Source organism: Ambystoma mexicanum, chromosome 1p (genome assembly GCF_040938575.1).
Source record: "Ambystoma mexicanum isolate Mex_15411 chromosome 1p, UKY_AmexF1_1, whole genome shotgun sequence".
Classification (NCBI taxonomy): Eukaryota; Metazoa; Chordata; class Amphibia; order Caudata; family Ambystomatidae; genus Ambystoma; species Ambystoma mexicanum.
The window spans coordinates 828,301,772-828,326,910 of record NC_090921.1 but is presented as its reverse complement, the minus strand read 5'-3'; the positions used below and the strand labels follow the sequence as shown (position 1 = coordinate 828,326,910).

General features: G+C 47.9%; 1 protein-coding gene across 1 annotated transcript in view; it reads right to left on the bottom strand.

Moving 5' to 3' along the window:
- Positions 1 to 3,478: 3,478 nt before the first annotated feature.
- Positions 3,479 to 25,139, bottom strand: part of PEX11B (peroxisomal biogenesis factor 11 beta) — a 362,287-nt gene continuing 340,626 nt past the window's right edge. The window contains exon 5 of the mRNA XM_069652688.1: positions 3,479 to 4,210. Within this exon, the coding sequence (XP_069508789.1) occupies positions 3,835 to 4,210 (376 nt within the window). The 3' untranslated portion in view covers positions 3,479 to 3,834. The remainder of the gene's footprint in view (positions 4,211 to 25,139) is intronic.

The window sequence follows — 25,139 nt, the reverse complement described above, 5'->3', positions numbered from 1 at the left end:
AAGTCAATGATGGGTCTCAATCCCCCGTCTTTCTTCGAAATCAAAAAATAAGGGGAATACCATCCCTTGTTCCTCTCCGCTACAGGCACCAGTTCTGTGGCGCCTTTCTCCAGCAGGGCTTGCATTTCCTGCGCAAGGAGCGGATCCGGACACTGCAAAGAGAGGTTCCCCGGTGGATTGTCGCGAGGCTTGTGCCGAAAGGGAAGACAGTAGCCGTGGGTTATGATCTCCAGAACCCACACATCTGAAGTAATGGCTTGCCACTCTACAAGATGCTGCGCCAGCCTTCCCCCAACCGGCGAACCAAGGGACATGGCCTCACGACTGAGTGGGAGCGGCTGCGGCGTTACCTGAGGGCAAAGAGGCAACTGCCCGAGCGGCCTTGGCCCCACGGGTACCCTGTCGTCCACCTCTGGTAACCCTGCGTTGGCCTCTTTGACTGCCAGCTCCTCTCGCTTTACTGAAGGATGAGTAATAGCGAAAGGAACCACCCCTCCACTGCTGTCCCCTAGGACGAAAAGGCAGAGGTTGGCGAACTGCAGCGCCCAACGACTTCGCTGCAGCTTTCGAGGTCTGCAACCTCTAAAGGCTCTCGTCAGCCTTGCTGCCAAAAAGATGTTCACCGTCAAAGGGCATGTTGAGGAGCCGGGACTGCACATGAGGAGCAAACCCCGACTTCCGCAACCACGCAAACCTGCGTATCACGGTGCTCGCCGCCATGGACCTACTGACGCATTCAGCTAAATCCAAACCCGACTGAACGGACTCACACATGGCATCCTTACCATCCTGGACCATAGCAAGGAAACCATCCCGTTCGTCCCCTTCGGGAACATGTTCAGCCGCTAACGCAACACAGTTCCACAGAGTGTGTGTGAAACGAGACAAGGCACAAATGGAGTTGGCCGCCTGAAGCGCCATACCACCAGAAGAAAACACTTTCTTCGCCCAGCCATCAAAACGTTTGTCGTCCCTATCAGGAGGGATGGTAGGGTACGACGCCTGCTTCGCCGGGGCCGTGGCCGCCTGCACCACCAAACTCTCCGGAGTGGGGTGCCTGGTCAAGTAGCAGGGGTCGCTACAGGCTGGACGGTATTTTCGCGACAAGGATCTGCCCACTGCCGGGAGACTCTCCGGAGCAGTCCAAGCCGCCGCCACCCTTCTCTGTAAAGCCATATGGAACGGCAGTACCGGGTCAGTTGGGGGACCAACATCAAGGATGTCCGTCAGATCATCCTGCACAAACTCCCCTGGGGGAGCAGACCATCCCAAGTACTCAGAAACCCTAGCCATAAGGCGCCGGTACGAGGAATCGGCATGAGAGCCAGGCTCAGGCCTACAAAACTCCACCTCCGGAGAGGTGTCCAGACCACTGGCATCATGCAGTGACTGTCTCAAATCGTCAAACTGACTATGGCCCGAGACAATTTCATCTGGAACCTGACTAGGAACCAGGCCATCAGAATCCTCATCCGCCTCTGAAATATAGTCCAGGTGGCGAAAAGAAGGCACCCGAGAGTGCTTGCTCTTCACCAGAGCCTTCCTAGGGGGTTCTCCCGTGCCACGGGGTACCTCCGACACGAAAGGTGTCGATGGCGTCGAGCGAATCGGCGCCGGCGTCGAGAGAACCGGCATCGGCGCCGAGAGGATCGGCGTCGAGGAAATCGGCGTCGACGTCAGACGCAGCGCCTCCAGCATCGGCGGCGTCGACACAGCCCTCGAGGCCGGAGCCCCGAGCGTGTCCCTCGACGACCCGAGCGTCGACGGCTTCGACGACTTCCTCGGAGCCGGAGCCCCGAGAAAGCCTGTCGACGCCCTCGACGCCTCAGACGTCAATGTCTTCCTCGAAGACCTCACAGGTGCACACGGTCTCGAACGCCTCGAGGACCGGGACCTGGAACGGGTACGGCGAGAACGAGTCTCCTTGTCCGAACGGGACCTCTCCCGTGACTCGTGCCGACCACTCTTGCGAGCGGGGCACGGACGGCTTAGTACCCTGCGACTCAAGAATCGCCTTCCCGAAGGAAGCCCATTCCTCCGGCGTTGCACGGCTGGTGGGGTAAGCGACGTGCCGGGCAGAGTCCTCTGAAGAGGACCTGGAAGACGACCGGTGTCGGCGCTTCCGAGAACGCTTCGAAGAGGCTGAGGAGTGGCGAGACCGACTCCTAGAAGGAGACCCACGAGACTTCCGACGATGACGCGGAGAGTCACCCCTCGAATCATCCGTCGAAAAGCCCCGCAGACTTCGACTTCCTGGGCTTGGACACCCAACCTACCGACAACTTCTTCTTACGTTCGCGTAAGGCTTTGGACGTGAGCGACTGGCAGTCGATACAGTCATCCGTGTCGTGGGCCTCCCCGAGGCACCAGAGGCAGGCATCGTGCGAGTCCGTCACCGACATCTTGGACCCACACTCCCCGCACTTCTTGAAACCCGGACGCGGGGTCGAAGACGAAGTAGAAGACATCTTCACACGAAGGATTTTCACAAAACGAACAGGTTCGAAGAACCGAGAAGAACAGAACTCCAAAGAGTCGAGGCGGTAACCGAGAATCACGAAGCAACACGTTCGCGAAAAAAACGGAACTGAGGCTACGGGCGTCGTGCGTCCTACTTATCACATCGAATGACGTCGGACGTCGGAGGAGGCCCTCGACGACGGCGCATCGACGTCATCGACGCAGGAGCCGAAAAAAGTTTCCGAAGCAGCACAGCTGTGGTGATTACATGTCATAGATATGGAATACGTCGGAGGACCCAATCCCCTCGAAAGGATGAAGCAGTAATAATGGCATAATGTACTGCAGACCTGCGTAATTTATTGGAGTCTCGTCGTGTTCAGCAAAAGGTCCAGAGCAGACTGCGAAAAGGGGTTTCAACCCTGAAGATGGGCGCTTCTGTCTGAAATGCATTGGCTGTATTGACCCTCATGAATTTGTGTATATAAAGGTCTGCTTCTTCACAATAAATTGGGTTTTACGAAGTCCATTTTGAAATTTGCAAACTATATGTAAGAACTCAATTATCAATTGAATTTGGTAAAATTAAGGTATAAAACACAGAAAATTGCAGCTAAGATTTAGCGACACATGAGCACACAGCAACCTTGGGTTCTCATCCAGTGAAGTAAAAATGACCAGCCTTCTTTGGAAGATTGATAACTAAAGTGCCATTTTTAGCTTTAGCGGAACTAATGCATGCCGCTTTCATTTTAAAATCTACAAAGGGTACTTATTCCATCTAGCACTGAATAAACAGGGGCCAGGTGACATCTAAACTGCATTTAACGCCATGAGTGCACACAAAGGTTGCCAATTCACAACCAGACAGTTGAGCAGCCAGACTGCAAACAGTGCAGAGAATATGTCCAAAATTAGGTTGTTTTACACGTGAACAGGGTTAATGAAAATATTGCTGGCCCACTGTCAAAATCCCTGTAATATAAGTTGTTTACACCGAGTACACCATTCAAAATAATGGCACCCACTTACTATCCTTTTAATGAGAATTTAGGGCCGAACTGATAGAGATACAAGTATGTAATTTCCATGTTGGATGGGTGCCGAAAACTAAGACAGCAGCTCAGCACGGGAATCACCACTAAATTTGCACCATTAACTGTTCTTTCAAAGTGTAAGAATGTTATTGTTAAAAGTTTTTTATGTGGCTTTGAAACAAACCCAGAAGAGTATTCTGTCTATGCAAAGATCTGATTACAACTTGTGCAGGGGTCCAGGCAGCCTCCCTGTGAATCAATACTTTCCATTGCTTCAAAGAGTGTTGCAAGTGGCTGCTCCGTTGGCTTGGTTAGAATTCATTGTGTCACAAAGACCTCATGGTTTAAGTTTGAGCCAAGGGTGAACGATCGAGAGGATAGACAACACAGATGATGTCAGGCCACAGAGTCCCACAAAGCCCGGGTTCGTCCGGTAGAGCCCCAGTTTATCAAGAGGTATAAAGATGTCGCAGGCATTCTTGAGCACGTCTACAAGGAGTGGGGGGTTGCTCTTCAGCACGTGGCAGAGGAGAAGCAGCTGGATTCGCACTCTCCGCTCGAATGGCTCGGAACGGGCATCGGTTCCTTCCAAGTCACCATTGTCTATCACAAGGCAGCTCTTGTTTCGATGGCCACTTCCCTCACGCTCCATTAGGACTTTGATTTCATAGGCGTCACGGCTTAGGTTCATGATCAGCGCAAAGAGGTAGTACCTGCAAGAAAAGACACCATCAGCAAAGGAGTAAAAGAAAGGAGACGTTAGCAAAATCCGATTTACCATCATTTACTGTGGCACAAAAATAGCCTTGTTAGAGTGACATCAAAACGTTTTTGAGCAAGAAAATACCAAACAATCTTCACCGCATAATCATTTACCCACCACGCAGCCCCAGTTAGAGTTAATGGATTTCACCCTAGAAAGATCCTACTTTCGGTTGCAAGAAATTGGCATCCCGTTTTCCCATCTTAAGAACATTGAGTCATCCAGACCAATCTACTTTCCCTCCGTGTGTCAGGGTTGCCTTATCTGACAAAAATGAGTGGACTTACAAATATGCTGAACACAAGTAACAACCTACAGACAGGTCCAAGTGGACAGGTCATGGGTTAAGCCTCGCCACTGACGTAGCGTAAACTCGAACCCTCTCAGAGCTGACTCACCCCATTGTCTTTCCCGGGTCCATACACTGAGTACCATTAAATTGGGCAATAACAGTGGCGACTATTACAGTGCTTTCAACCGGAAGGACTACGGCATAGATCACTATGTAACAACCTGCTAGCAACAGCATTACCATCAAAAGAGGCATGCCCATGCCGCTGTAGGCCTTTGGCTATTTTATAAATATGACTCACAATTATTCTGTACATCATGGATAAGATAACATTGTTATTTGAGAGAGATAGCCAAGGGGCAGAACCTGTGGTTGCCAGTTCACAAAATGTCCAATTAATACTCAATAGTCCTCGTAAGATGGACATTTCATATTCAAAAAGGTTGAACAAACAGTTCTCTGCTCTCCCTGCTCCCAGCTGCAGGTATCCATATGCCTCCTCATTTCCAACACAGAAATGAGATACAGCATTATTGAGATACATACAATTAATGGCGGCCCCTGGACAAATCGATTTTGAAAAATATGCTAAAACGGACACACGAGCATTGAAGTGACAGAACAAACAACTGTTTGCAATAAATGCTTCCACGTAGAACACAAGAGCCCAGCACACCTACGGCCCGATTCACAGAACGTTTTCCTATCGGATTGCGCCATTATAACACACTTCCCTGAATCGGGCACACAATGAGAAGGCTGTATGTACTGCGATGCAATTCCCTCCTGCTCCCACTGCTATGGCATGCAACCCAAATGGGACAGTAAGTCAGTCCACTTCATAGCTGGCACACATTTCAATCATTGGCGCAGTCACACACATGAAAGAACAAGTTACTTACCAACTGGTAACGTTCTTTCGACTGGATGTTCCTCCAACGCATTCTACATCTTTGAAATGTAATGTCCACAGCTGTGCACTTCGGAAACTTTTCGGCAGAGGACGTCCTGCGTCGATGGCGTCTGGTCCATGTCCCTCTAAGGCCTCCATCGAGAGGACGTCATAGGATGTTATAAATAGGACGCACGGCGCCCGTAGCCTTAGTTTAAGTTTTTTCCCCCAGAACGTGTGGCACCAGTTTGCTTCCTGCTGGCCTGCTGGACTGCACTTAGCCTTGCGGAAAACGCAAGCTGCAATTGCATAGGAAATTCTCCTGAGGGGCAGGCTGGGAGGGCGATGTGGAATGCGTTGGAGGAACATCCAGTCCAAATAACGTTACCAGTTGTTCTTCGAATTGATTGTGTCCTCCAACGCATTCCACATCTTTGACAGACTCCCAAAGCAGTACCAGTAAATGGAGGAGGGAAAAGAATTTAGAGTACCCAATCAGATTGCGGGATAAAGAACCGCCTTCCCAAAGGCCATATCCTGACCATGGATAGTATCCAGGGAATAATGTTTTACAAAGGTGTAAATGGAAGCCCAAGTAGCGGCATCACAAATATTCCTAATAGGAACACCCTCTGGAGGGCGGTGCAAGTAGCCACGCCCCTAGTGGAATGAGCTCTCAACCCTTCAGGAGGGTCCTTACCCGCCAATCGATAACATTTTGTAATGGTGAGGATAATCCACCTGGACAAGGTCTGTTTTGTAACATCCTGGCCCAATCGGTGTCCAGCATATCCTACAAAGAGTTGATCGTCCACTCTGACCCTGGACATCCTAGAAACGTAAAAGCTCAGAGCTCTCCTAGCATCCAACCGATGGAGTCGCTCCTCTTCCTTACCAGGATGAGGAGGAAGGTAGAAAGATGGAAGAACCACGTTTTGACTCAAATGGTATTCAGAAACTACCTTTCAAAACCAAATTCAAAACCGGCACCTGGAAAGGGGACGGCGAGAATAAATTAGTCAGTCCTTTAAGAAACGGAGAGATTAAAAGGAATCTTAAAGTAAGAACATTCTTCAGACGAGTGCTTAAAGATAGACAGCGCCGCCAGGTAACCTTTAATGGTACCCACTTGAAAGCCCCTGAGGGCCAAAGAAAGCAAGAAAGATAAAACCATAGGAATGGAGCATTGAAAAGGATCAACATTGTGATCTCTGCACCATCTGCAGAATTTACACCAACGGTACAGGGATTTTGTTGCAGGACGCCTGGCCGAAAGCAACACCTCCATCACGTCATCCATGAGGTCCCAATCCTTATACCTCAACCTTTCAGATACCAAGCGTGAAGGTTGAGAGTCTTGACCTCTGGATGGAGAACCTGATGACGCCCCCCCCCCCGTCCCTGTCCCCCTCCCCCAGCACTCACACCCCCGCCTCGCGCGAGAGCAGATCCTCTCGGCAGGGAAGACGGCGAGGAGGGCAGACGGACATTTCTAGAAGGTCTGGGTACCATGCTATCCTGGGCCAATCCGGAGCAATGAGGATCATGTGGGAACCGAACCTCCGGAACCTCAGCAACACTTGAGGAATGACGGGGACTGGAGGAAACGCGTACAGCAGTGGGAATGACCAATCCACCACAAACGCGTCTCCTAAGGTTCCTCTTGGAGGAAATTCCCTTGAGCAGAATCTCTCGCACTTCCGGTTGACACTGGTGGCGAAGAGATCCACTTGCGGGGTACCCCAAAGGGCGAAGATCTCCTGAAGGACTTCCTGAGCCAACTCCCACTGGTGGGAGACCGTGCTCTGCCTGCTCAGAGCGTCCGCTGCCACATTTTCATCTCCGGTCAGATGAAATGCCGAGATCGAAATTTCCTGCTGGATGGCCCAGAACTAGAGCTGCATTACCTCTCTGCACAACAGCAGTGACCCTAGCCCCCGCCCCCTTTTTGTTGAGGTAATGCATGGCCACTGTGTTGTCCGTCATGATGAGGACACTCTCCCCCATACAGAGGGCAGAAAAACCTTTAAGGCGAGCCTGATGGCCCTCAGCTCTAACAGATTGATGTGGAGTCTGGACTCCGACAGAGACCAACGACCACTAGTGGTCAAGTCGTTGGCATGAGCACCCCATCCTGTGAGGGAAGCATCCGTCACTACCGTCACCTCTGGCCGCAGTTGCCAAAACTGTTCCCCCTTCATCAGGTTCCCTTCGACGGCCCACCACAGAAGATCCTGGGAGATCAAGGGTGGAATCTGAACGGGATCCGACATCTTGCCGGAGAACTGAGACCACTGCATCTTGAGAGCCCACTGTAAGGATCTCATCTGCAGCCGGGCCTATGGCACCAGAAAAATGCAGGAGGTCATGAGACCGAGCAACCGTAAGAATTCGAAAGCCGGGAGACTCTGGGCATGTTGAAACTTGTCCACCATCTGCACAATGTGATGAGTTCGTACCTTGGGAGGCGAACACTTCCAATGACGTGTCTAGAACAGCCCTGATGTACTGGAGCTGTTGGGAAGGTGTCAGATGTGACTTCTTGAAATTTAGGGAGAAGCCCAGCCTGTGGAGGGTGCGGCAGGTGATACCAAGATGATCCAAGGACAGCTCGGGAGAGCGCGCCCAGATCAGCCAGTCGTCCAGGTAGGGGTAGATGTGAATCCCCCCTCGCCTGAAGTACACTGCCACCACCACCACCATAAGCTTGGTGAAGAACCTCGGGCGGAGGTCAATCCGAACGGCAGCACCCGAAACTGAAAGTGCGAGTCACCAGCCGCAAACCTCATGTACTTCCTGTGCGCGAGATGAATCAGCACATGAAAGTAAGCATCCTTGAGGTCCAGAGACACCAACCAATCCTGAGGTTGAAGGGCCTGGAGGACTGTAGAAAGAGTGACCATCTTGAACTTGTCCTTCCTGAGAAGTTTGTTCAACCAACGCAAGTCCATGATGGGTCTCAATCCCCAGTCTTTCTTTGGGATCAAAAAATAAAGGGAATACCATCCCTTGTTCCTCTCCGCTACAGGCACCAGTTCTATAGCGCCTTTCTCAAGCAGGCTCAAGATTTCCTGCGCAAGGAGCGGATCCGAAAGCTTCAAAGAGAGTTTCCCCGGTGGATTGTCGTGAGGCCGCTGAAGGAAGGGAAGGCAGTAGCCGTGGGCAATGGTATCCAGAACCCACGCATCTGAAGTAATGGCACGCCATTCTTCGAGATGCTAAGACAGTCCGCCCCCAACCGGCGAACCATGGAACATAGCCTCACGACTGTTTGGAAGCGGCTGCGGCAGTGCCTGAAGGCAAAGAGGCAGCTGCCTGAGGGGCCTTGGCACCGCGATTTCCCCAACCACCACAGGTACTTTTTCGCTGGCCCCTCTCGTTCTACCAAAGGAGGAACCTCCCCTCCACTGCTGTCCCCTAGGACGAAAAGGCAGAGGTTGACGCACCGAAGCGCTTAAAGATTTTGCTGCAGCTTTTGAGGTCTGCAACCTCTCAAGGCTCTCGTCAGCCTTGCTGCCAAACAAATGTGCGCCAGCAAAGGGCATGTTGAGAAGACGGGCCTGCACATCCGGAGCAAACCCAGACTTCCGTAACCACGCAAATCTGTGGATAACGGTGCTCGCAGCCATGGATCGGCTAACACTGTTGGCTATATCCAAACCCGACTGAAGGGATTCACACATGGCATCCTTGCCGTCCTGCACGAGAGCAAGGAACTCATCCCTTTCTTCCCCCTCGGGAATATGCTCCGCCGCCAAAGAAACAATTCCACAGAGTGTGTGAAAACCTTGCTAAGGCACACGTGGAGTTGGCCGATTTCAGGGCCATGCTCCCAGCAGAAAATAGCTTCCGGGCCCAACCGTTGAAGCGCTGGTCGTCCCTATCTGGAGGGATGGTTGGGTACGCAGCCTGCCTCGAGGGGGCCGTAACCGCCTGAACCACCAAACTCTCGGGAGTAGGGTGAGTAGATAGATAGCTGGGGTCGCTAACAGAAGGGCGGTATTTCTTGGTTAAAGACTTATTAACAGCCGGAAGAGATTCCAGGAACTGCCAAGCAGCTGCCAACCTTTTCTGCAAGGTATGAACTGGCAAAACAGGGTCAGAGAACAGACGTTGATCCAAGATGTCCGTCAGATCGTCCTGCACAAAGTCTTCAGGAGGACTAGACCAGCCCAGATACTCCAAGACTCGTGCCATGAGTCTCCTATAAGAAGACTCCGCCTTCGAGGGACATGGACCCGATGCCATCGACGCAGGACGCCCTCTGCATAAAAGTTTCCGAAGTGCACAGCTGTGGACATTACATGTCAAAGATGTGGAATGCGGTGGAGGAAACAATCCGTTCAAATACCAGTTTCTATGAAAGCAGCTTTTCTGTGAACCTCGATACCCCGGCCGTCCATCACGAAATGAGATGGGCTTTAGCTTATCAGAATGAATGGTGGAATGGCAACAACAAAAAAGGCCACATGCAAACACTGTGTTCTGTACATTAAAAATCGGGACCATCTTTTGCCTCACCTCACAAAGTGTCACATTTGTTTTAAACATGAGTAATACAAGTTGGTGGTGGTGTGGTTGATTGTTAGTGAATCCAGTGAAGGGTATTGGTTTTCATTATCCTATTTTTGTCTGCGACAAATATTTTCTTCCAAAATATAGACTAAGATCATTATATCAAAGCCTGGAAATCATGCCTAAATAATGATTCCACACTTTAATTACGAAGCTCTATATACGCTATCATTTGAGTAATGAACTAGAAATGTTTGTGCAACACCTATGATGAGTGATATGCTTGTCTAGTAGCTTACAACTTGACATTTTGCACCCTTACCTAGTGTTAATAAAAAATATATCAATTAGACAAAAAAGCATACTTGTATATTCGAGCATTTTCTCTTCTTTTTAAATATCAGAAAGTGAAATTGTAGGCTCTAACCACCAATACATGCCTGCAATCCGTGCTTCTTAGTTCTTCTCGTGGCTTTCAGCCCTTCCACCAATTAGCAAGCTTGGAATGGAGGCTGTAACTGAATACCTACATTTCACCAAATACCATTTCACTGAAAGAGAAATCTTTGAAGTTTGTTTTCTTTGAATTTGGTTTGGTAAGTGGTTACATTTTAAAAACATAGATGGGGTGGGGTAAGGGTATAGGATAAGGTAGTGGAAAGTGGGGAGCGGGGGTCTCCACCCGCAATATATAAAGAATGCTAAGAAAAGAAAATTAGAAAATGTCACCATTAGAAGAAATGGATTTGGTGAAATCACATGCATGCGGCTGTAACTGCATGTAAAAGGCTGCATTCCAAGCCTACCTTTGTTTTGTGTACACCCCACAGGATGCCCCAAGAGTTCCTGTTATATTATGCTACGTTATGTTAACAATTTTATAAAGTGCAGCATTCGCCTGAAGGCATCTTGGCGCTAGCAGCAACATGGAAGGACAGAGGCCCTAACCAAGGGTCTAAAAAAGAAACGTTTTTAGTAACCGACGAAATGACAAATTATTTTGAAGTGACTCGTAGGGAGAGAATTCCACTATTTCACTGCAGCCACAGAGAAGGCACATCCTCTCACCCACGATGGAGCCTGAATGAGAGTGACTTTTTGCAAAAGCAGGGTGCGTGCTGGAACATAGGGGTGAAATATATGCTGTAAATATTCTGCGCCCATGCCATAGAAGGCTTGATGCATGATGCAGAGAGATTTAAACTCAACATGCTTTGCGACTGGGAGCCAACGTAAAGACTGAAGGACAGGAGAAATGTGAGCCCTAAAGGGGGTGCCTGTAGAAAGTCGAGCTGCTGAGTTCTGCAGAGTTTGGAGGTGATCGATCAATAAGCCTGGCTGAGCTAGGTACAAATCATTACAATAATCCACAATGCCGAGCACCACCGCCGCCACCAATGGAGCACGTAGATGCAAAGGAAGAAAGCAAATCACCTTCCGCAGGATCTCCAGCTGAAAATGACCGGACTGGCAAATTGCAATAACTTGAGATGCAGAAGACAGTTTCACACCCAGGTGCTTGACCAAGGGAACAGGGGCAGGGAGGGGGCCGATAGTACAGTCTGCCGTACCATTAGGCTTACAATTAAAATCACCTACAACTATAAGAATGTTGTGCTGAAGTTGAAGACTAGCTACTAAATCAACAAATAATTCGACAAAGGTGGGATCATAGCCAGGAGGATGATGGACAACAATAGAAATTGGGAATGAAGGTGAAAGCAGAACCCGAGCTAGAAGTAGTTCAGCTTTAACTGAAAACAACAACTGGACAATAGAGGTACTAGAAGTGGTTTTAAAAATTAGAGCAACAACTCCTCCAGGATTGTCATACATAAGATCCTGAGTGTGGCATAATCATCTGGGAGAGACTGCACGACTAACGGACCTGAAGCAGCAGAAAGCCAGGTTTCGGTTATGCACAATCGGCCGCAAAATCATCCAGAAGATCAAAAAAAAAGGCAGAATGCGAGCAGCATAGCAGATGGCCCAACCGAAAGTCCTCCACAGAATCAACCGAAGAGGTCAATGAGCAGTCCTGTGGGAACCAGGTATCAGGAGGAGCCAAAGATAAAATGCTCTTGCGAGACAATGTGGAAGAAGAAGCCGACCAGGAGGACAAAGACGGGCAGTGTTTAGTCCATGGTTCCTGTCAAGGCCCGAATGGGCACAGATGAGCTGAACTTAGGGGGATCTTCGGTGCAGGAGGCACGACTCCGCTGTGCTTCCTGATGACCACATAATTAGTAATACACATGGTATCAGCGAAGCCAATGAGTAGTTCTCTGCCCAATGGATAGGAAGGAACGACTGGGCACTGAGCGTGCGGGTCAGTCAGAAAACAAATTAGCATCCACTGGGAACGAGACCCCGGTGAAGCTGTCAGATGCAGGCCCCCTCCTATCGCATGCAAGGAACCCAAAATAATTAAAATAAATAACTAAAGGAAAATAAAAATAGTAAAAGTGAAGGCGATCAGTGGCTTAATAAAAACGGAGTCCAGTCAGCCGCCGTGGTTTCGGGAAAACCAAAACCTAAAAGGAAATCAATCAAACAAAATAATATCAATCAGAATGAAACAAAAGTAAAATGAACAAAACATAGCAAGGCGCACGGCCAAACCTGTCAACCAGCTACACTTGGACAGATGGGCCTTTGTCTACGGGAAAGCAGACAGAGCGGAGAGGGGGGGTGGAGGGGTGAGGGTGGATGAATGAATAGAATGGGAGGCTTGATAAATGAATAAGAGTGAGGAAGAATGTGTGAATGAATGATTAGGAGGGTAGATGAAGGGGTAAAGGTATGGTGCTGGTGGGATGAATGAAAGATTTGAAGATGAATAAATGGAAGTTTGGGGGCATTTGAAAGTGTGAGGATGTATGGACAGATGAATCCGCAGGATTGATATGTTATGTTATTGGGATTTGTACCATGCATTACTACCATTTTCATGGTCTCCAGGCACTCACGTGAATCTAAAATGAAAAAAGACGAGAGGAGGTAGTCTGGGCGGGGGGAGAGAGGGGTGGAAATAGAGGGAAGAAAACGGGTGCTTAACTGTTTGTGCGTGTAAAACCAGGCGCAACTGGTGTCTCTGTGGGTGTGTTTTCTAGGGGGGTTTTGATTTTTACCCCTAGGGTGGTTTATTTCCAGATGGGAGGCCTGGGGAATATGTGTGTGTTTTGGAACAATGGGCCCAAATTCCTGTGCCCTCTCCCCCTTGTGTCAGTCTGTTTTTCTGCAGTCCACTCTGCAGTCCACAATTCCATGGCAAGACAGGAGGCTCCTATTATGCATTACAATCTTTACTCTGAAACCACAGCAACAAAGAAAAACTTTTACAAACAAAAAAGTTTCAATAACAGAACTAAATAGATTTCAATGTCAATGTTAGGGGAATCTCCCCAATCTATCATGGAGAACACGTCATGCCCTGCAGCAGACCAATGAGCATGGACCCCGTTCTATATAAGTCCTTTACTCCAATCCCAACTCCTCTTTCTTTGCTGCTGACACCACAGCTAAGTCACTCCTTTCAGTTGTGTCTTGCATGTTAGTCAGTAGTAGGCCTTAAGGGTTTAAATAATGTATATTGTTAATATATGTTCAGTTACCTTTATTATAAAGGGCGTTTTCTGCTTGATACATTGTATCTGGGAAGCCGCTTGCGGCCGTTGCTTTTATGAATGTGTCTTTTGTTATAATGTTAGCAAGTGATATTTGTTACATTGGTAACACATGTTTCATGGGCATTGGGAAATGAAGATAGAATGGCCACAAAAAATGGTCGCTCGCGCTTCTAAACTTATGGGTGTTAAGCGCGTTTTAAATATATGTGAAAGCTATTTAGATCCGTGCGCGCCGATCAAGAGGAAGCGCCTGCTTCACTCCCGATGCGCGCAAGCATAATTGAATAAACTTTGTGGCCCCTTTTGCGCCGGTTGTGAAGAAGCTTCTGACTCAGACACGGCGTGCACGGGCCTCTTTCATTAAGCATGGGAATTCCAGGTGCTAAGGATTTAATGGCCATGCCACCTTTTAGAGTCCCGTTGCAAGCCGGTCGGAAAGAAGCTGTTGCTTCAGAACCGGCGCGCACGGGTCTCTTTATTGAACTGGTGCCCTTTATGATCCGTGACGTGCCGGTCTAAATGAAGCTGCTGCTTCAAACCCAGCGCACACGGGCCCCTTATGGTTTGAGAGGTGCCTCGGGATTCCAGGTGCTGCAGGATATTGGGCTTGGCCTGCCCTCTATGGGACCATGCTTGTTGCATATTTAAGTGTAGCAAAAGCCTCTGCTTCAGTTCAGAGGCAGCATAGCTCAATGATAGAGCTGCATGTCTTCCAATCCAGTGCATGTATATTTATTTATTTTTTAGAATATATATTTTGAATTAGATATTTAAATAATGAGTATGAGATTTTGGCGGTTTCTGTATGAAGCGCCCAGTGCTGAGTCGAGCTGGTTATTTGTGTGATACTATAGCTTCAGAGCTGGTTGGTAGATGTCTGTGCATCTCTGTTCTGGCCCATTCCCTACACAGCTTAAACACATGAGTCGTTCATTCCAAAATTTGGCATTATATTAGGAATATTTTACTATGTATGTATTCTGATTGAGTGTCACCATTTGGCTCAGAGTTTAGAGCATGGATTTCCTAATCCTTTTTTTTTTTAATTTGAATTTATAAAGCGCCCAGCGGCCCGGAGGCATTGTGGCGCTGTTACAGCAAGTTACTTAATACAGTAGGACAGGTAATACATGGGTAGTGAGGAAGTTGGTATCTGTTCAGTGACAGTGTAGAGAAAGAGTTCCAAGGGTTACAGTGGAACAGGGTGTAGAAAGTACATTTGTAAAAGGTGTTAGTTAAATAACTAATGGGGAGGTTTTTGGTTCAAACCTCTTCTTGCCAGGAAAATAGTTATACTGATAGACTGTATGTTTGTTAGGTCACATGTTTGACCCGCCCGCGCAAGAGCCTGATGCGCTGCCAGTCGGCAGCATTGTTTTAGTGCTGTATTTGGCATAGGTGATTACCTTCTTTGTAGGTGTGCCTTAACCTGCTCAGTGGCAGGCTTTGCCTGTGTTCTAGTGCGAGGTTGCCCCCCTCGTGTACTGCTGGTTGCCACACCCTGCTAGGGTGAGCAGTTGAGGTGCACTTGCTCAGTGTATTCCTCGCTTAAAGTTGGCAGCTTAGTTTAGGTGCTGCATATGGCATGGGTCATTACCTTCACTGTAAGTGTGCCGTAACCTGCTCGGTGGCAGGCTGTGCCTGTGTTCTGGTGCGAGGTTCCCCCCTCGTGTACTGCTAGTTCCCACACCTTGTTAGGGTGAGTAACTGAGATGCACTTGCTCAGTGTATTCCTCTCCTAAACAATATTTTAAGCTATGGGTAAGGCAAGTTAATGATTTTCCTCCTGGCAGTAGCCCGGATGGCTCAGTAAGCATCAGCTTTTATATAAGGGCTCAGGGTTCAGATCCCTGTCGGGCATAACCCCACTTTCCTAGGAAAGGATTACTTTATATTGTTTATTTAATTTTATATATATAGATTACCTATTTATTATTATTTATTTAGTACTTCAAAGAAAAGAGTGTTTGTTCCCATAGGTTAGTTGTTTACAGGACAACTCAGTCCGTCGCTTCCTTAGGCACTTCTCCTCCACAAGAAGACGTCAGGGGGTTTTCTACTCTATTCGCCTTTATAAGGAGTTTAAAAAAATCTTAGACCTGCCCCCCCCACCCCTTTTTTCTCTTTGAATAAAACAGTCCTGATATCCTTCTTTTGCTTAGGAAAGGGAAAGACCCTAAGAAAGGGGTAGATGTGGACTGGAAGGGTGGTAATGGCGGGTTGAGTTGATTCCTTCTTCAGCCCGCTGAGAGAAAATGGGTAAATAACCAATAATTTCCCTATTGACATACAAGGACTGCGGGGCTTCATGTACAGACGGGGTTTGTTGGCTCGGCAACTCCAATTCCTCAATCCTTATGAGCAGCGTGCTTTCCCTCAATCTATGTCCCAAGATGGCATTCAACAAAGCCAATATTAAGATCTTTGCAGGGGCAAGACAACTCTTTAGTCTTGTAAATAAGACAACGTTGAGCAACCCAGGTTCAAGCCCCCATACATTGTTTTAAAACATTGCGGACAACAGGGCGAAGGATCACCAAAAAGGTAACATTAGAGACCGGCCCTATAGCCTTGGCTCCCAAGGCTTTGCCTGTCCCGCTAATACATCTAGTGGTGTATGCAATCTCTCCTCTGCTCGAGGAGTTCAAACCCAAACCTTTTGCCCTCAGGGGAGTTTGATTCTCGTTGCTGTTTGTAGGAGGTTGTTTATTTTTCATTTTATTTCCCTTGACAGTTCTCTTTCCTTGACCCTTTTCCTGGGGAAAGCCAGTCAGGCTTGCACTTTCATGCATGCAGAGGTCCACACCTCAACTTTGAAGGTATGTTGTTCCCAGTATTCCTACACAGCTTTTCAGTTGCTGTGCTGAGAGGAACACCTGGTGGTTTCTGTTTCTCCTGTTAGTAGGGGGTTTCTTGTTCATGGCCAGTGCAGAGCTCACACTGGATATTTTGCTTCCTGTCTGTTTGCTTTTTCTCTTTGAAAATTCCTGGTATTTCACCAGGTTAGCAGAGCCGATGCTGGCTCACCTCAGCTCCTTAGAGGTCCCGCTGATATGCTTGTTTGGTCAAGTTTTTCAGTTTCCAACCTCCTGTGGAGTTAGTGGGGCCCCTTCTACAGTGATAGGGGTTTGATTATAAGTGCACACGAGTTCTTATTAGAACGATGTATGGTGCTCAATTTCTGCACTTCAAGGCAGACTCCAGGCTTTGCATCCCCTCTCCTTCTGGTTTACAGGTTTTTTTCTTAGATAAGTAGAGAACTTTTTTCTCCTCCTCTAGGAAGGGAGGATCTCCCTTAGAAAGATAGAAGGGTCTGGGAGTGGTGTTCATTTTTTTTCCCATCCAAGTTATTCTGGCCCTCTCTATCACAGGGTGTTACAACGCCTCAGCATTATCATCCCCGCAAGACTTTGTCTGTGTGATTGTGTTAGGCAGAAACCTGTGCAGTTCCCTTTGGGAACACTGCAAAAGATTTAGGACTACAGGTGTTAGCAGTAAACCCACTTGGTAGCAGTCTGTACCACCCAGATTTACCTGGTAGCTGTGGCTGAGCAGTCAGACTTCTCTCAAGAAGAGTTAGGCAGTATGCAAAGTATACACACTAGGCACTCAGATACAACAATACAAGCAAACACTGACCAGAGCTTTGGTATCAAAGTATATAATTATTTATTTAAAAACACACTGTTTGAAACACTCCAGCACTCTTATCGTAAAACACTCTAAACACAGTTACTATTATAATATATACAACCCTTATTCCTTATCAGATAAGTCTTAGTTAACACCACTTATTTTCATACAGAGGTGAGCGCTTAACTATAGATGGCACTCCAATAAGTTCATGAAGAAGGGAGGGGAAAAGACAGAATATGATAAGGTACACCACTCTAAGCTTTAGGAACACTATTAGCAAGGCACAAGAGCAAAAGCCACTTGTGAGCCAAAGTCCATAGGCTGGGCCCACTCTTAGAGAGAGCAGAGCACAAATGCGCCCAAGATCACACAGTTATACTAGGCTTAGAAAGTCTTCCAGAGAGTTCGAAAAGAGTTTAGAGAGGCTCAGAAAAGTTTAGCCAGGGTGTCCCAGGCTAACCCAGGTTCGAAAGCCGGGGGCTAAATCCACCCCGTACAGTCGGTGGCAAGGGAAGCCGGGAGGGACACGGTACCTTAAGTAGGAAGAATCCTCCAGCGGTGGCAGTTGTTCCTGGCAGCGGGTGCAAGTCTCGTAGTCGTCCAGGGGAAGAGAAGATCTCGACTTGGAGGAAAGATGAAGGTCGTTGCACTGCCAGGGAAGAACCCAGCCGCGCAGAGTTTTCCGGTTAAAGGTATTACCCTTTAATTCGCGGTCGTGGTAAAACGTGGTATCCCGGTTGCCGGGGTGCTTGGCACAGGCAAGGCGGCCACGAGATACGTCGGGAAGGCGAAAAGACGGTGAAACTGGTGTCGTCGTGGCAGGTCGGCTCAGCTTCTCCCTCGTCGGATTCTTAGGTCCTGTGGCGACTTCTGAAGTTCCAGTCCCCAAAGCCCTGCTTTTATGCAGAAAACCCCCATTCACTCAGCCTAGCTGTCACTCAAACATGCTAAGTGGTGAGCCGGCCGGCTCACCCCTTGGGCCAATCAGGACGGAGTGCGACTTGAATTGCCTAGGCAACTCAGTCCAGGATGCCTAAATCCCCCTCCACCCCTCCTAAGTACCCCAGACAGAGTGACACCACTTTGGAGGGCTTCTGTGGAGAAGCCCGCCAAAAAGTGGAACAAAGGGCTCGACTTGGGTTGGAGTCACAGAAGAGAACACAAACGCCATTTTAGAACCAAGTTTTGGCAAAAATACCAACCGGAGAATTAATATTAATGAAATAAAACGGCGGTATGTTCGAGGCTATCGTAATTAAATAAATAAAGATAGTAGCCTCGAACAGTGGGAAAATCCCATAGAGAAATATTCGCGGTTGAATATAAAAAGTAGTATCCACTGCCACCAGCCAAAACTCGATCAGGGGGGACGGGGACGTGCCCCCTCGACTAACGGACCCCGGGGCAATCGAATTGCCCCAGCCAGTATGTCCACAATATGATGGTTTGTACTGGTTCTGTTCAGAATTTAAGATTAGTAAAGTCAATGGTGACTTTACAGACCCTGGGAGACAGTAGTCAGTCCCAGGGTATGGAGTCTATACTGGGGAGTCACTATGACACCCCTATGTTACTGCACTGAGGGTGCTGTGTAACACACATCACAAAAACACATGAAGCCCTATGGAGTAAAAGACCCCATAGCCCATTAAACACATCTAGAGTCAAAGAAACACACTTAAATCATGTCCAAGAGTGAGGGTAAAAGAGTCTCACCCTTGGCAGGAGAAAAAAATAAACCCCAAAAAATCCAGCAAAGCTGCTGGGGGACTCACTAGGTTAGGAAATTCAGCCTAAACAGAGAATTCTCCCTAACAGATTGCTTGATGGCAGGGAGACACTTCGTTAGTGATTGAGTTGCTTAGCTGCCTGCATAGCAGATAGTCTTTTTTGATTATCTCTGGGGATTGTCTGGAATAAGAAGCCAGCACAGTGTGCTGGGGGTGCCAGGATAAGTTCAGATGTTCGCAGTCGGGGGTTAGTCCTCCTCCAGTAAGCAACTTTGTTTTAACCGCTTAGTGCTCAGTTTATTTTCACAGTTTAGAGATTTTTCTCAAGACTATGGAATTTAGTATCCTCCTTGGTGGGTCTATGGTTTCCTCTAAGGGATATATCAACCATGGGGGAGGGTTTAAGGTCCAAGCTCAAGTTTCTCTTTGCAATTTCTGTCTCTTATGGGTCAGGTTTGAGTAAATAGCTCCCTATAGTCTTAGCCGAGTACTTGTTCAGGGGCGCAGGATGGTGACAGTGAATTGTCTGTTTTCCCTTTCTTTTAACCTTTTTTCAGGTGTGTGTGTTTTTTTCTCTCAACTTCTGGAGTTGGGATTGCTTTGGGTGATTTTCTCTCTCTCCTCCCGAGGTTTCTCTATCTCGTCAGGTCCCTCCAACTGGTACTTCAGTGTCTCCGTCTTTATGGCTTGGCGCATTAAGCTCTCCTTGGTGTTTTTCAAGGATTTCACGGGAATATCTTTGTCATCTTTGTTCCCTGGTTGGTCTAGTCTTAGCAAGGGTACTATTAGCAGCTAACTGGGTTTCAGGCGTGTGGCCCATCTCTCCCATCCCGCTTCTGCATCCAGAAGACGTAATACATTTCTGGTATATTGGTTTGGGAAGGTTTACTGGTATACAGGTGTTACGTTTGACTAAGGGCAATTGTGTCTTTAAGGGCAGACCTCGAGGTACACACTTACGGGTGCTCAGGCCCCTCAAGTCTATTTGCATTTAAATTCCACATATGCTGGTTTTTCGTCCCTTAACAGGTTATTAAAGTGTCCCCCCCTTTTTCTCTCCTGCTGTGACCTTCTAATGAAGATCTGTCTTCCAACACTATTCCCCAGGGTGGCAATGTGGTATGTCTAGGTTTACCAGAAGATGGTTTGACATTCAGTGTTTTAATTGATTTTGTGTTGAACACAGAGAAGGTTAGCACTCCTATCGCCCTTTTCCTGCTATTCCTATAGAAACACCTTTTGTGTAAATTGAAGTTGGCACATCTTACTTGTTCTTTGCAGTTAAGACTGCTATGCCTTCCAGGGCAGTTCCTTGGGTTGTCTTAGCCTATAGGAAAAAATTGTGCAATCAGTTCATTAGTAAAAATAGAAACACTTAAAACATTTCCTCTCGTTTTATTGTATTGTCACTTTTGTATGATCAGGTGGTAATTAATATGAGGCCTCCTGTCTTGCCATGGAATGACTAATCCCCCCCTCACTACCGTGAGAAGGGGGTTTATATTCTATTAAAGACAAGGAGACGAGTATTATGGTGGGATATGATATAGAATTTATAGCGCGCCTATACACAGGTGTTTCAAGAAAACATTCTTGGTTTGTTGTTCTTCCCAACCACCCACCCTCTCTTGGTTTGTTATTCTTACAGCTTCCAGCTGAGAGGTTCTGTTCAGGAACGTGGACCACGGCTACAAGTAGTGGAGAGTGCGTCATCCGGGAGCTTTGCTGGATTTTGTCATCATACTTTATCATCTAGTTTGTGCAGTGGACGTCTGGTTTAAGACAGCTACAGAAAGAGGAGTTGGGATTGGAGTAAAGGACTTCTATAGAAGGGGGTCCATGCTCATTGGTCTCCTGCAGGGCATGACCTGTCCTCCATGATAGATTGGGGAGATTCCCCTAACATTGACATTGAACTCTATTTAGTTCTGTTATTGAAACTTTTTTGTTTGTAAAAGTTTTTCTTTACTGCTGTGGTTTCAGAGTAAAGATTGTAATGCATAATACTCGCCTCCTTGTCTTTAATAGAATCTAAACCACCTTCTCACGCTAGTGAGGGGGATTAGTCATTGTCTCACACCATACCTCCTTCAACAAATACTCAGTCTCTTTCTATTTGTTTCAGAATTAATAATGCCATCATGAACAAAGAGCCATAGCTGAAGAGAGTGAGATCCCTGTCAGTGCCATCCGCACTACAGGAACTTAAGGAGACAGAAACCTGCATTGAAAGCAACAACCTTCCAAATGCACAAGTAACCAGCGCCTGAGCCGGTAAAAGTAAGGAGCGCAGGAAGAACAAGCAGAACGAGTCAACCAGCAGAGCTTCACACTGCTTCCAGGCGCTGATAGAAACACATCGCCACCAGCGGTCTACCCCCTAGTCCAACAGAGACGAAAAGAATGAAAACAATTCCTTCCACCAGGGCGCTTACCTTTGGGGCAGAAAGAACAAAGCCCCCCTAACAAACTGACATTCAGCCTGTCGAACCCCCCCATTGTTGTTCCACGGCAGATCCGCATGGCAAAAGTAAGTGGGAAAGGCTTAGCCCCCTATTTGTAATCTACAAAACAGCCTGGGTGGGGATGACTGGGCCATATTGGCCAGAGGGCAGAGAACCAACCCAAAAGGGGGAGGGATATGAAAAGGGTGTGCAGGAAGTGTACGTTGTTTGGGTGAGGTCAGCGGAGGTGGTGGACCAAGAGACCAAAAGGAGGAAGGCAGGAGCTGCATTGTGGAGGCAAATTCTGTAAAAGATGAGGTATTGGCTAGTGAGCGCAAGTGATACTGCAGTGTGACTGCACGTGTAGTAAGTGTGCCAAGTGAGTTTAGGGTAGATTGTGTAAGGAGTGACTGAAGTGTATGCCACTGTAAAATGTTCATGATGCTGCAGCTGCACCTATACTATATGCCATCATTTTAACATGTTCTGAAAATTCTTTTAAACTGTTCTTACTGTAAAGATGAGAAGTGCAAGCACTTCCCTACAATACATTAAAGGGAATGTTGCCTTGTAGACAATGAATGGGGGAGTTTAAGTAGGCATCTCAGATGCCCACCCTCCCACCACCTTTCACATGTAATGCACAAGAGTAAAATAATTACCCTTTTGTGCATTGAAAAACAATTACAGTAGTGGTATGAATCGTTAATACACACATTCGAACAATACATGGATGGAAATAGAAAAAAACAAAATAAAGAAATTATAGCAAGTAGTATTTCTGGAATACTGCTGGTAGTAAAATAGGAAAAGAATTAAATGACTTTTTTCCTCATTGCTTTTCGTTTAAGCAAATTCCTGCACCTTTAAGATCACATGCACGACAAGGCCATTAGGATGCATCTCATGCTGTGAACCCACATACTATAACTAACAGTCTCAATTTCATATTCTTGACACACGTTGCAAGTAAATTGAAAAGTAGCTTCTGTGGGGAGGAGGGCGAATGTATGTGAATCCATATATATAAAAAAAAAAAGACACCAACACTTTTCAACGTTGTAGAAAACAATAAAAGAGAACATAAGTATGCATTACCAACAATAGAGCTGCACATTTGCACGAAATGGCTCGACCATGTCTGGTAAGAACCATGAAATTCTACGCCAACTGGAGGGGCGGGCATGTCATGGGGTAGCGACTGAGGCCGGGTACGGCTCTCAATCTCCCCTAAGGCATGCTCACAAAAGTCAACCTGGATAACACCATTCATTTGAGAATACCGCTCAAAACTGGCAACTGGGGAACCTAGGAGGCCCGGGGTAGAGGAGCAGACCACCCACACTTTTCAACAGTATATCAACAGGGCTGCACTGCATCTTGAAGGACAGTGAATAGAAACCAATCCACACAGTTTAATACCAGGAATTACTGAGTCATACCAAAAGAGTGGGACTAATCACTGGCGTCTGTGCCGCTGCGGATGAGTTCATTTTCAGCCTATAGCACCTGTCTATGTAGATCAGATCCTCCACCACCTCAAGATTGAGCAGTTATGGGAATCAAGTGGAAACAAAGTCTGTGGGATCCTCACCCTCCACTCCCATAGGAAGACTTATGATCCGCAGTTGAGAAGCACGCTTTGCATTTTCCAGAAACACCAATCTGTTTTCCACCATTTTGTTACCTCTCACTATTGACTCCACCTCACGCCTGTTTTTCTCCGTCTGATGTATATCTTGCCCGCACTGTTGCGCCAGCTCACTGGTCCTCTGTTCGAGAGTGGATGTCTTTGTCTCTAGTTGGGCCACCCTCTCTGTCAGCTTGCCATATTTGCCCTCCAGTCTGGACATGGACTGTTCTATACGACCCAATGCCGCCATGACAGGGTCCTGGGGAGGGGGCTTTTCTGAACCACGCTGCCCCCCAAATAAATCAGTGTCGTCCAAGCTGGGTTTTTTCTTGGTCTTCCCAGATGCCATCATATATGTCATTTATAACGTGCCTATACACAAGTGTTTCAAGGCGTGACGAGGCAAGGGAGGGGAACAAAGGGAGGACGGGCAGCGATCCTACTAAGCCAGGTGTCATTCAGATCGCGCAAGTGCGTGGGAAGGGGGCAGGGACAGTGCAGTACATGGCAAAGATAATAACAATAAGTAAGTAGCAGCCAGCATGTGGCAAGTGCATGGATACATGCAGACAATAGGTGTCAAGGGCTGGGAGGGGGACTGTAGGGATACAGAAACAGTCTCTAAGTGCGGGGGTTGCCAGGTGGGCAGTGCAGGTGGTGTCGAGATCAGAGGGTGTCAAGGTAGCAAGTGCAGTTCTAGTTCCAGTTAGGGGGGTCAGCAGAGGAGAGGAGGAGAAAAAGCAGAAGCAAAGAGAAAGGTTTTGAGGTGCTTCCGGAACCGGACATGGTTCTCCTCAAGTTTAAGGGAGGCAGGGAGGCTGTTCCAGAGGGAGGCACCAGCCGAGGAAAGATCTACTACCAACTTGTTGCATGGAGAAGTGACTGACCCTGAGGGAGTTGGAGGCAGATGAGCGAAGAACTCGAGAAGGAAGGTATTTAAGAAGAGAGAGCTGAAGGTATTGAGGTCCCAAGCCTCAGAAGGCCTTGTGGACGATGCAGAGGGTTTTGAACTTAATCCTCGCAGACACTGGGAGCCAGTGCAGAGATTTCAGTCCTGGAGAGATACGATCCCTGGGCTTGAGGCCAAGGACAAGTCTCGCAGTCCTTTTCTGGATAAGTTGCAGAGGGCGGAGAGTAGAAGCAGGCAGATTTAGAAAGAGGCTGTTGCAATAGTCCAGCCTAGAGAGAACCAGAACTCTGGAGACAGTGAGCTTCTGGGGGAAGGAGAGGAAAGGAAGAATACCTCTCAGGAGGTGCAGCTGGTAGTGTGACTTCTTAGAGACGTCAGAGATGTGAGGGGAGAAGGAGAGAGTAGAGTCGAAGATTACCCCGAGGTTTTTAGCCTTGCAGGTGGAAGCAGGAAGAGGGCCAAGAGAGGCCGGCCAGAGAGTTACAGAGAAGGAGGGAGCGGGTGTGCCGATGAAGAGAATCTCAGTCTTACTGACATTAAGGCAGAGGTCATTGGTGGCACACCACTCCTAGATAGCAGACAGACAGTCAGAGATAAGGGAGGGAGAGGAGGAGGCCGAGGGTAGCCTGAAAATGAGCTGGGTGTCATCCGCAAAGCACTGAAAGTTGGACAGAGATCGTCGATGCAGTGGGCAAGGAATTGGTTGAACAGCCAGGGAGAGAGGTTAGACTCCTGGGGGAGTAGAAAAAGATAGCGGAGACAAAGGACCCAAGTTGGACATGGGAGGTCGGTCAGAGAGGAAAGAAATCAGCCAAGCCAGAGCCTGACCAGTGATACCCAAGTTATCACGGAGCCGGTTGAGCAGGATGGCATGGCTGACAGTGTCAAAGGCAGAAGAGAGATCAAGCAAGATGAGGATGCATGGGGTGTTAGAGTCACAGTTGGAGAGCAGGTCTTCACGGATGTTCAGAAGAGCAGTTTCCATGCTTCTGGCAGCTCTAAAGCCAGAGTGATGGTCATGAAGACAACCAACAGATTCAGTGTGGAGATTAAGCTGGGAGATGGCCAGCTTCTCCAGGAGCTTGCCCAGGAAGGGAGTGATGGAGATCGGGTGATAGTTAGCTGGGCAGGAGGGGTCGGCAGAGGGTTTAAGAAGAGGGTGCACAAGGGAGTGCTTCAGGGTGGATGGGAAGACTCC